A 12,663-nucleotide genomic window follows, 5' to 3' on the forward strand; every position below is an offset into this window, starting at 1 on the left:
AAAAAAAAAAAAAAAACTGAAATAAGAAAGAGTAACAGTTGGGAAAGGATGTGTAACTAAAAAACTTCACTTCATAAGGTCCATCTGCAACACAACTATGGTTTTTGTTGTTGTTGTTGTTGTTCTTTTTTTTGAGAGGAAGTCCAGGTCTGTAGCCCAGGTTGGTCTTGAACTGGCAACCTTCTTGCCTCAGTTTCCCAAGAAGTTAATTATTTTTAAAAAGTATGTAGACATGTTTTGAGAGGGGGGAACTTACATAGTTTCTTACTGGTATGTAATTAAATTAAACAGTTTCTTACTGGCAAATTAACTAAGATAGGCATGACTTATCTAAAAAGAAAACTGACAATAAAGTCTATCGTTGAAGCTTTAAATTACGGGCACTTATTTGGATTATTAAATAAATGTGGGATATTAGAGGCTTACTGTGATTAAAGTCCCTATGATAAAAGCTGGTGTGTAAAGCAGGCATGGTAGCAAACATCTGTTAATCCTAGCATCTTGGGAGACTAAGACTGAAGGATTTCAAGTCTGAACCCAACCTGGGCAACTCAGCGAGACCATATCTCAAAGTAAAAAATAAAAAGGGGTCAGTGGGTAGTCCCTGGCTTCACTTCCAAAACCACCAAAAAAACAAAAACAAAAACACAAATGAGTGTACCATAATAGAGTGTAGCATTACTGGGAGAAAGGAGAGGGAAAGGGAGAGAGGGAAGCGGGGAGGAGGACTAGCTAAATGAACATGTTTAAATTGCTGTGCCTGGATTATATAAGGCAGTAGTGGCAAACCTATGGCACACAGGCCGAGGCAAGCTGTTTGTATCACTAAAAGCTCTAAAAGGTTTGCTATCACTAATATAGGGTGTCATAACAATGTACCACCTTAAAGAGAACAAGCACTCTTCACTTTAAACACGTTTAATGCAAGGAAGGCCCCATTTAACAATGGAAAACAATTCACGCCGCTTGTTATCTCAGGATTAAAAATTTCTCAACCAGTCTCTGGAACAGGAAATATACCATAGAGAGCCAGGAGTGGTGATGCATGCCTATAACCTTGGCACTACTCAGAAGGCTGAGGCAGGAGGATCACTGCAAAGTTGGAGCTGGCCTGGGCTACAAGGTAAGTTTAAGGCTTGCCTCTGACACAGTGAAACCCTGTCTCAAAACAAACAAACAAACACAAAAACAGACTACAAGTCCTTTTTTGTATCTGGTCATCCAAATGGAATGTAGCTTAAAATATCTAGACATACCAAAGAGATACAACTATAATCATGACACATTACCAAAGAGCAAAGCTGAATATACATCACAGTGAAAGAAATTGTTTATAGTGTATATAAGATTCATGCTGTATCCTTTATCTCTGATCTTTTTAAACTCTGAAAGCACAATGATTTCCATCTTAAACAAGGAAGCAAAAACCTAAAAAGAGTAAGTGATTAGATCAAGGCCACACAGTAAGCAGAGAGGCATGGATGCAACCTAGGCCTTATTTCCAAAATACTGACTTTTTTGGTACATATAAACCTATGCTACCATATATACATTTGAGAAAAAATTTCCTTTTTCCATTTGTTAGAATATTACAGCCATTTTGCTAGGGTACTTTTAAACTGCCATACAAAGCTTTCCAGAATCCAGCTCCTTTCCAGTTTATCTCAATGTGCCATACAGATATGAATTCTGAACTGTGGCATGTGAAGAATTAAGAGTTATTAGAGGAACTGCTACATGAATCTGGAAGGCAAAAATATTTCTGGCTGAAATGGTAAGGAAAACTATAAATGAGGTACAGAACTTTTAGGTCTGGGAGAATGCATACAACTTTGAAATAAAATGCCAACAAAAAGTGAGGCAAGGTGGCACAAGCCTACAATCCCAGCACTGTCGGAGGCTGAGGCAGCAGGATTGCAAGTTAGAGCAAATCTGTAAGACCCTGTCTCAAAATAAAAAGTAAAAAGGAGGCTAGGGGTGTAGTTCAGTGTGAAGACTCTAGGTTCAATACTTCAGTAACACAAAAACAAAACAACAACAAAAAACCCAAACAATGCCAAAAAGCACAATTATGTTTGGAGAAAAGTAAGCAAACCAGCTTTGCCTAATCAAAAAAAGATTTATATACTTATTCATAAAGACAGACATTATAAAGGTAGTGCCTGTCATGTGCTGAATATCTTAAACATAGTAAGGCTGTATGCAATGGTACCTACCTATAATCCTAGCTACTGAGGAAGCTGAGGCAGGATTCCACGTCACCCTGGGCAACTCAGCAAGACTGTCTCAAAATAAAAAATAAAAAGGGCTGGGGATGTAGGTTCCCAACAAAGGGCTAGGGGATTGAATGTTTTTCTAGCATGCACAAAGCCTTGGGTTCAATACTCAGTACTGCAAAAACCAAACAAAAAACAAAAAAGCACAACATAATAGGGATCACAATAAATGTGAATAAAGATGAGAAGGTCCTGAAGGCCAGGCTAAAGAATTTGAATTTAACAAGCAGTAAGAAAATACAGAAGAGCTGGGAGTGGTGGTGCCCTCCTGTAATCCCAGCACTTGGAAGGCTGTGGCAGGAGAGCTGTAGGTTCACACAGTGAGTGCAAAGCCAGCCTGAACTGCATAGCTGTTACCCTGTCTCAAAAAAACAAAAACAAATAAAAAACAGAAGGTTCATTCAGGTGTTGAAGTGCACATCTGTAATCCTAGCACTCAGGGAGGCTGAGCTAAGAGGACTATTACAAGTGTAAGGCCAGCCCAGGCTACATAGTGAGTTGAAGGCCAGCCTGCACAACTACATAGTGAGATCTTGTCTCCAAAACACAAAACAAATGAACCAGAAGGTTTTCAGCAAAGGAGACTTTTATTATATTTTATTTTACTTGGTACTGGGGATTGAACTCAGGACCTTGTGCTTGGCAGGAAGGTGCTTCTGCCGCTGAGCTGTATCCCCAGCCTGAGACTTTTAAAAATAGCATTTCTACAATATTATTTTAGTCAAGTATGCCAGGAGGATTTCAAGTTCATTTAGTGAGACCCTGTCTGAAATAAAAGAAAGTGTCTGGGTAGCTCAGTGTAAAAGCCCTAGGTCTGATGCCCAGTACAAAAATAAAAGGATTATGCCTAAGCATTGATACATCATAAAGGATAGAAAAACACAAAGGCACTGTGATTCAAAAGAATGTCACTATATGGAAAAATAAGATAGGAAATACAGGCAGTTTCTATTCTCAATGAGAACTTTTTTTTTTTTTTTAAAGAGACAGGGTCTTGATATGTAGCCAAGGATGCCCTCGAACTTGTGGCATTCTCCTGCCTCAGCCCCTCTAACCCTCACCCCAGATTACAGGCATGTGCCACAAGGCTGAGTGAGTTCATTTTGTCAATGAATTTCCAGTTAAGTCCATCAGGTGGTGGTAGAAGGTATTTTTGTGTGGTTAACTCCTGGACATGGGATAGGTGTATTAAAAATTTTACAGTACAATATGCTATACTATGATATATGGATAATGGGTGTAGGGACACACTGGAAGACTTTACTTTGTATAAGGTAGCCATAGGAGGCATCAGTATGATTATCTGAGCTAAGTCTAAATATACAGAGTTGACCAGGTGGTAAGAAAGGCATCTAAAGCAAAAATAAAGAGATGAAAAAGCAGCATATATTCAGGGAACAATGAAAATGAAACAGAAGGCAAGAGAAATGGTTAAAGTAGGTTAGGGCACATTAGATTCTTGAGAGTTTTTAAGATTTTTGTTCTTATAGGTGACAGAGACTGGCAGGTTCTCAAGAATGTAAATGGCATGATCCTAATTGTGCCCTGGCCAATTCTGATATTATTTTGTAAGCCAACCTGGACCAAACGAATAACTGGAGCCAGAAGAAGAGGAATCTACATATCTGGTAAGTAGATTTGTAAAGAAGAAAGAAAGCAAAAAAAAAAAAAAGGGATTTTGCAGCTGCTGGACCAGAAGAATGACAATATCAAAGATTAAAAATTGAGATAAACAAGAAAAGCAGCAAGATATATCATGAACAGGTACAAATTCCCTATGATGAATGCTATCATTACGTATATCTAAACTGTATCAATAAAATTAAAAAATGCAAAAAAAAATTGAGATAAACAGTTGGAGAAACAGTAGTATAGTTCTAGATAAATTGGTAACACTGTATATACACAAATGTAAATGTTCACTGGTCAGCTAGAAATCAATCACAAATGGAATGACGAATCTGTTAAACATGACAGATCTGAGTGTTGCTCAGATAGAAGTGAAAGTAAGATAGTGAGTATGCTTTTTCAGAATGATAAATGCAGAGGGTTGAAAACCGAGGACTGAAGGAAAAAAAGATGTTACTTGGAGTGGTGGTGCACATCTGTAATCCCAGCACTCAGGAGGCTCAGGCAGGAGGATTACTGTGGTTTCTAGGCCAGCCTAGACTGCATAGTGAGTTTAAGACCAGCCTAGACATATACAGCGAGATCCTGTCTCAAAAAATCTAAATACATACATACATTCATACGTACATAAAAGGCAAAGTGAGGCATAGTAAGAAAAAAAGGAAAAGGTAGAGAAGAGGTGGTGGCATCAGTTTTGTCCCTACTTCATATATGTCAAGGATGTAAGAATGAAGAAAAAATCATTACCAATCAAGAAATTACTGATGACCTTTAATATGCTTTTAGTACAGCTGAGAATAAGAAAGGTTAATGACAGTCAAATTATAAGAGATAATGAAGAAACAAAATATCTTAATGGAATAGATGAAGGAAAAATAGTGGCATGTTAATGCAGTTTTGAATATAAAAGCATTAAATGAAGTAGAATATAAACCCATTTTACAATATTGGAGTGAGGATGAGAGGAAGATAAGGGACTGGGGAGCGGACTCAAAGGGAATTTTATCTGAAATGTGTCCACATTTTTTTTTTTCTGAGACAAGGTCTCCTTATGTAGCTTAGGCTGGCCTCAAATTTGTGGTGATCTTACTGTCTCAGCCTCCTCAATGCTGGGATTACAGGCATGTACCCCCATGGCAGGCCAATGTTTCCACTTTTTTTTTTTTTTTTGAGATAGGGTCTTGCTATGTGGTTTGGGCAGGACTTGAACTCACTATGTAGTCCAGGCTAGCCTAGCCCTCGCAGCAATCTGCTCATCTCAGCCTCCATTTCCACTTTTTACATATAGATGGAAGCAAATATAACTGTGAATTGTTTTCAATTCCAGGCATTGGTGTGTAACTATCTAAATGGAATAGTGGTATCACTGAGAAAAAGATGTCCTCTAACAAAAGGAACGTGAAACTACTTTAACAGAAATACAAAGCAGAAAAAGCTATAGTAAGATTCTATCGGAGTATAGTTTCCCATCTCTCTAATGAAATATACATACATAGATGTTAACATCCTCACAGAGAGGATTCTCATTCACTTTGCCTTGTGGGAGGGGCCCACGGAAGCAGACCTTTTCTCTCCTTCCTTGGTTCTGGGGATGTTATGGCTACATTCCTTGCCTACTCACTATGTGCTAGTAAGTGATGTAAAACAGCCTTAAATTCCTAAGTGTTTACTGTGAGATGGGGGAAGCAAAAGCCCAATTTTTTGAAGTATTTCTCAGAAGAGACAAACACGCAAAAGAAAAAAAGATCATTAAGTAGGTAGTGATAAAGTAATACATAACAGACTTCAGCTGATCAAGGTTCAAAGGCCTGGTCAGAGTTTAAGCTCATGAGTGGTTATAATTTAGGGCAATGATATTTGTGACCTTTGATCATTCATGACACTAGAAAAAACACCTCCATTACTACTGCTTTCAAACAACTGTTTACACAGTAGCTTAAAAGGGCAAATAAATTTACATAAAATAGTTGCTTATTTAAAGAAGTGAAAGAATTAAAATACATACAAACCCATTTTACAATATTGGAGTGAGGATGAGAGGAAGATATGGGACTGGGGAGTGCTCAAAGGGAGTTTTATCTGAAATGTGTTCACATTCAAAGGGAAGTATCCAAATTCAAGGAGCAAGCCATGCTGTTACCAGCTGAGTGGTCTCTGAATCTTTCAACCTTGCTTTTGGTTTTTCTAACCTTTCCTGGAGTGGTCACTGGCAGCAAGATAAGAAGCACCTTGGTTTTGGTTATTGTCAGGGTGCATTAACATGCAGCTTTGCAAAATGGCAGCTGCAAATCCATTTATTATACTTGCTCTACCTGTTCAAGTCCCTGCTTGTGCACATCAGAGAATCACAGAAATGGAAAATATCCACTGTGAGTCACAGAACTCGGTAACCTTTGAGGCGGCGGCCACAGACTTTACCAGAAGGGAGTGGGAATTGCTGGACCCATCTGACAGAGACCTGTACTGAGATGTGATGCTGGAGAACTATAAAAACTTGGCCTCCCTGGGATATCAGCTCAGCAGACCTACTCTGATCTCCCAGCTGGAACAGGAAGATGACCTGAAGACTATGAAGAGAATTCACCAAGATCCTCGTTCAGAAAGGATGATTTTGCCACAACCAACCAATCACAACCTATCCAAGAGAGTTCAGAAAGAGAGAGACTCGGGGACAAGAAGGTTTTGGAGCATATCTAAGTTCTACAGGTGCTCAGTCTTCTAGGAAGAATGCAATAGCCTCAGTGATGTGCACTGTGGTGATCCCAGGATGAACCCCTTTATCTACAGTCTGAGGAACAAAGGTATGCTGAGGGCTTTGAGGAAACTCATTTCTAAAGTACCATCTTCCCATTAATACGTCAGATGTATATACTATTGGAACAAGTCAAAGAGAAAGAGATAATGATTGATTAAAAAAGGCTGACCCATATCTTTGGAATATAGCAGATCCGACCACATGGTAGTGAATGAGAATTGTGAAATCTGGCCACCTGGGCTTAAACTCTACCTGTGTTATACCACAGCTATGTATTATGGTTTAGATATACAAATCTACCACAAGTTGACAATATTATACGATTTTTAAAAATTATATTCATTAATATCACCAGTAGATCAAAAAGATACCCCCCCCAAAAAAACCCCCAGCTGGGTGTGTTGGTGCATGTCTGTAATCCCAGCACTTGGGAGGCTGAGGCAGGAGGATCGCTGGGAGCTCAAGGCCAGCCTGGGCTACAAACTGAGTTCAAGGCCAGCCTGAACTGCACAGTGAAACTGTCTCAAAAAGACAAGGACAAAAAAAAAAAAAAAAAGAGGACTCTAAGCCTAATTTACGTCACACAGCTACTAAGTGGCAAAATTAGAATTTCAAGCTTTTCATTTCTAAAGCCCAAAACTACTGGACAGGAAATATTTCCTTAGGGTTTAGGACAGTTGTTTTCACCCATGTCAGAACCAGCTAGAAAGCTTCTGAAAAAATAGATGCCCAGGCCTTATGATGATCTCATTGGTCCTGGGCAGCATTCAAGAATCCATCTATATTTTAAAATGCTCCTCAGGTGATTTTCAGGGAGTTATGTTGCAACTACTGACCTAGGCAACAAAGGTCTTCTTCAGGTTGAAAATCCCTCTAGGTTAGGGACGTAGCTCAGCCATACAGTACTTGCCTATCCTGCACAAAACTCTGGGTTAAATTCCCAATACAGCCCCCTACCCCCAACAAACTACCTTTAGGTGTGTCAAAAAGGTACAAATGTGAAAGTAAGCCAGTGTTACAGTCACCTGCTTCAGTAAGGGGACGCCAGAATTTCCAAGTTACTGTTAAGTTTTAAATGGCTTACTAGCCATTTAGCTCACTAGTTTTTTTAAGTTTATGGAAGTATCTAAATAGCTTATGAAAAGCCAGAAGTAACAACGTTAAAAGTGAAAGTGAAAGGGGGCTGGGAATTTAGCTCAGCGGCAAAAGCGCCTGCCTGGCAAGTGCAAGGTCGTGAGTTCGGTTCCCGGTACCGGAGAAAAACCAAAAAAAAAAAAGTGAAAGTGAAAGGAAGGCCTTCGAGAGAAAAAAATTCATCACAAAATATTCTACACTAGAAAGGGTCTCTTTGATTGGAATTGGCAACCGCAGAAAGCGGCCTCTTCTTGGAAAGTATTAGTATGCCCGAATTTGCCCGTGTGCTAAATTACAGAGAAAGGAAAACTGGATAAATTGATCAGAACTCTAGACAACTGGATAAACTGACAAAGTTCATGAATTAGTTTATACAACAACTATTTCCTAATTGCCTGCTGATGCCAGGCTCTCTTCCAGGATTTAAGGTAAACAATGAGTAAGTTTTTGTCTTTCAGGAGCTTGTAAACCACACATCTGAAAGAGACAAACAACGCAGGTCAGAATGCTGACCTGAAACAAAGGCTAGCTAGACTAAACATGTGTCATCCAAATTTAAAAAGGTAAGTGACATTTTTGTCCATTTAAATGTCTCATAATTCTAAAATCCAAAGGAAATGTCATTACGGGAGGAACAATACTCTTGGATGGTTTGGGTGTGGCACACCCAAACAGTATTTAACTGCATATAATATCTAAGGGAGGTCCTTCCTTTAACTACCTACAGTTGGGTCTTTACTCGGCACAAAAAGCCGTATCACCTGCTGAACAGAGAGGAAAGTGATGTCTATTGGAAGTTCTAAGCAACCACAAACACGAATTAGCTGGTACAACTAGGCTATGACAAGTCCTGGCTAGGTGTACAAACCGGATTTCAGAGTTTCGGAAAACCCACAGGAGAACCCACTCCCTACAATCTGAACAGCAGAGGGCGGTGCAGCCGACTTCCCAGTTTTACCGACTGGAGCCCCCCAGAAACGGAAACTGGCCCCGGATAAGCTGAAACTTTCTCAGTGAACTCCGCGATTCTCAAGTGTGTCAAATGTTCAGCGCTGGACTCATGTGGCTGTTTTCCATGACCTCTGTTCCAGTCCTGACCGTTAAGGCTCTCTTGCGGATACTCTGCCCTTACAGACGAGGGGTGGAGAGACGGTGGGGGAGGGGGAGAAAGAATGAAATCCGCCTGTGAAGCTTCCCAAAAGAACGCTTACCCTTGGGGTTTGGAAAGAAGCTTCAAATTCTAAGGGGTGAGAGACCATTCCCCAGGAAAGGCACTATGGTTCTTCCCCGCGACACAGCTGACACACACTTTACAATCCAGGAGGGGGGTGGAGGCGAGAAAAAACCTAATTCTCTGGGTAAGAGGAGCGCCTTTCACCTCAAAACGGCGTTCAACAGACTAGACTCCACTCCTTAGCTAAGTTCCTAAGTCTAGGGCCCAGGCCTCGCGCTCTGTCCTCCCCCAAGCACAAACTCCAAACTTTCTGCCCGTCGGCCGGCCCCCGCGGTGTGGAACTCTCCCCGGCACGCCGGGCTGGGCGCCCCGGCTCGAGGCCAGGCGCGCGCGGCGCAGAGCGGAGGTCGGCGCTCCGTTCGCCCCCAAAGCTGCCCGTACCTGTCCAGCATCTGCTGTAGGGCCTGGTCCGGCATCTTCTGCAGAGCCGGCGCACTGGCCCTGCCCAGCGGCCCGGGTCGCGGCCAGGCCCGCCCAGGGACAATAGCACTGAGAGGCGGCGGAGTAGGCCTCAGTCGTGGCAGCGGCGAACCGGCCACCCAGCCTCCCTGGGAGGCGCAGCTAGGCCGGCGGCGGCGGGGCGCGGCCAGCAGGCGTCCGAGGCGGTGGGGAGCGGGGAGGAGGAGCCTGACGCGGGGAGGCGGCGATCTCGGCCCCTGTTCCTGCCCGTCGGCCCGGGGTTCCGGTCCATGTACCGCGGGCGCCGAGCCGCTGCCACCGGAGGAGCTACCTCTGTGAGGTAAGAGTCGCCGCCTCCGTGCGCGCTGGGGTCACGACGCAGGCCGAGCCCAGAGCATCCTGGGAGATGTAGTCCTCGGCCCGTCCCCGCTAGAAGCCAGCCCGCCCGGACCACCGCGGCCGCCCGGCCGGCGCCCTCCTGTTTCCTTCCTCCGGGGAGGGAGAAATGTCCTTCGGGTCGCTTTCCGGAAAGCAGCAGGATGTACCGCTCCACTGTCACTAGCAACAAGGTCGGCCCTTCTTGCCTGTTTCTTTACTCCTCACCTCTTGCCTTCAGGTGGGACTGAGCCAGGTGAGGGGAGGGGGCTGAGGGCCGTTTCTCGTCCAGGTCAGCAGCCCTGGCTGTGGCGTCGGGGCGGGCCGTGGCGGAAGGGGGAACCCCGGGCGCTGGAATCAGCCTCTTCCACGTCAGAGCCCGTTTTGGGGGCGTTACACAACCCTGGCAAGGGGTCGATGCTCCGTGCCGAGGTTATTCCTGAGGGGCGGAGAGGTATGGGCTACCTTGACGGACCGTTGCCACGAGTGCATTTGGAGGTCGGGGGTGCGAGGAGAAAAGATGCTTCTCTCGCTCTCTAGGAGCCTCCTCAAATGTGCCTTCCGTGAGCTTTCAAGGGCTCGCCAACAGTCTCCAAATGGAACATGTTCGCGAATAAACAGCCCTTGCTTATTCAGCTGTGGGTTGTCAGGGATGTTTGTTTCTCTTTCTGCTACTGGGCTCTGTTAACCATTTCTTGTCTCCTTGACACCAAGCAGGTGGATGATGGAGGGTTGGGGGTACGGGGTGTGGAATCAAAAGGGAGAAGTCATAAACCACTCGTTGGGCTATCTTCTGATGCTCTAGGGATAGCTGTGGCGCGAGGAAAAAGCTGTTGACTAAAACGAGCGCGTATTTTGGACGATCTGTGGCATTCCCGAGAGCTACGATTGGTAGGACGTTTAATACTTATTATATCTGCTCTACAGTGTTTTTTCTTTAAATGAAAGTGTGGGGTCTTTTTTTGCGGGGGCGTGGAGAAAGGGTTTTGCTGTGTACAGTACAAAATTCAGGCTGGTCTTGAACTCGCGGCAATCCTCCTGCCTCAGTCTTCCTAGTGCTAGGATTACAGGTGTGCACTACCACGGCCAGCTGAAAATGTGTTTTTAAAAATTCTTTTTTAATGTAGAAGTTTATAGTCAGTTCATAATTACTCGTTCAAAGTTTGCTGTCAGTGCTAGGAAGGAAAGAAGGAAGAGAGGGAGGGAGGGAAGGAGGGATGGATGGATAGCTAAGTAGAAAGAAAGCATGACCAGAACTTTATTTGGTCCAATTTCTGAAATATGCTCTTATAAAAGACTCAGGGGAGCCGGGTGTGGTGGTACAAGCCTGTAATCCCAGCACGCAGGAGGCTGAAGCAGGAGGATTGCAGTGAGTTTGAGGTCTGCCTGGTCTACATAGTGAGTTCAAGGCCAGTCTGAACTATATAGCAAGACCATGTCTCAGAAAAAGATGGGGGTGCTTTGGGGTATTATAATTAATACCTTTTTCTCAGGAAATGAGCAAACATTCACCTAGGGAAAGGTTCTTTTGCTCCTTGTACTGTGTAAGCCTTTCTCTGCTGTTTATTTATCTCTTAAGTAATTGTCAGCCATATCCAAGGAAATGAATATAGACATCTTGCTTAAAAACAGAATTTTATCTCAGTATACTGATAAAATTTTGTGTTATGATTTACACCAAAGGATCTCAGGATTTTTACTTGCTTTCTGTTGCTCCTAAGTTGGAAAATATGATACAATTCTGTTAATGCAAAGTCTTCTGCAGGTTGATCTTATACTAATAAATGGGTTTTATATTTGCATTTTTATGAAATGCCACTTTTCTGGCTGTTTCAAAATCTTTGAAGTAGAGAAAAATTCTGTTAATGAGAGGCCGAGGGTTTAGGTCAGTGGTAGAGTACTTCTTTTTTTTTTTTTGAGACAAGTTCTCACTATGTAGTTCAGGCTGGCCTTGAACTCACCATACAGCCCAGGATGGCCTCGAAATTGAAGCTATCCTCCTGCCTCAGCCTCCCAAGTGCTGGGGTTGCAGGCATGTGCCACCACACCCAGCAGTGGTCGAGTACTTGCCTAGTGTGGGTGAACCCTTGGCTTTGATCTGCAGCATTGGGCGTGGATTCACTTAAGTGTTTAGCCCCTGACCTAGTAATTTCAAGTCTAGGTATCTCCCAAGAGAAATGAAAACCTATATCTACAGAAAGATTTGATTGAGAATGTTCATAGCAGCAGTATTTTCTAAATAAATAAATAGATATAAAACGGGTATAGTTTATGGTACACAAATTACATCTTCGTAAAGCTATTATAAGTAATTAGATCCATAATGGCATATGCCTATAATCCAGCTATTTGGGAGGCTGAGGCAGGAGGATTGCAAATTCAAGGTCAGCCTGGGCAACTTAGTGAGGCCCTGTCTCAAAATTTAAAAAGGACTGAGGATGTAGTTCAATGATAGAGCATATGCCTAGCATGCATAGGGCTGAAAAAAAACTACACATAGCTGAAAAAAATCCATATAAAATATTCATGAGAACATCTAAAGAGAATCCAAAGAGAAATAGATACATGTATCTGATATTTTTTATCACACATTGTGAGTTTTTCTTTTTATAAGTAGGGGCAAAAGTCATGATTGGTAAAACATTTGAAGTAAACTAATCCTTGCAATTAAAATGACTGATGTACATAGCCTAAATTTCAAGTTGTCTGCTAAATTTATTTTCTATGGTTCTTGCATTTTCCAGTGAGACTAAGGATAATTGGGGAAAATAATTTACTCTCTGGTTTTGAAGTCTTAATTACTTAGAATTTAAAGAAAAAGAAGAGTTCAAGTGTATTTCTCCATTTTATTTATTTATTTT

At 42.5% G+C, this 12,663-nt stretch overlaps 2 protein-coding genes across 2 annotated transcripts in view; one reads left to right on the forward strand and one right to left on the reverse strand.

Annotated features, from left to right (window-relative positions):
• Positions 1 to 9,767, reverse strand: part of March5 (membrane-associated ring finger (C3HC4) 5) — a 37,640-nt gene extending 27,873 nt beyond the window's left edge. Inside the window, exon 1 of the mRNA XM_005385827.1 lies at positions 9,410 to 9,767. Coding sequence (XP_005385884.1) covers positions 9,410 to 9,444 — 35 coding nt within the window. The 5' untranslated portion in view covers positions 9,445 to 9,767. The remainder of the gene's footprint in view (positions 1 to 9,409) is intronic.
• A 19-nt stretch (positions 9,768 to 9,786) lies between these two features.
• Positions 9,787 to 12,663, forward strand: part of Cpeb3 (cytoplasmic polyadenylation element binding protein 3) — a 191,855-nt gene continuing 188,978 nt past the window's right edge. The window contains exons 1-2 of the mRNA XM_013514851.1: positions 9,787 to 9,996; positions 10,608 to 10,693. The gene's annotated coding sequence lies outside the window, so the exon portion shown is untranslated. The remainder of the gene's footprint in view (positions 9,997 to 10,607; positions 10,694 to 12,663) is intronic.

This window comes from Chinchilla lanigera, unplaced genomic scaffold, assembly GCF_000276665.1.
Source record: "Chinchilla lanigera isolate Chin_1 unplaced genomic scaffold, ChiLan1.0 scaffold00024, whole genome shotgun sequence".
NCBI lineage: Eukaryota > Metazoa > Chordata > Mammalia > Rodentia > Chinchillidae > Chinchilla > Chinchilla lanigera.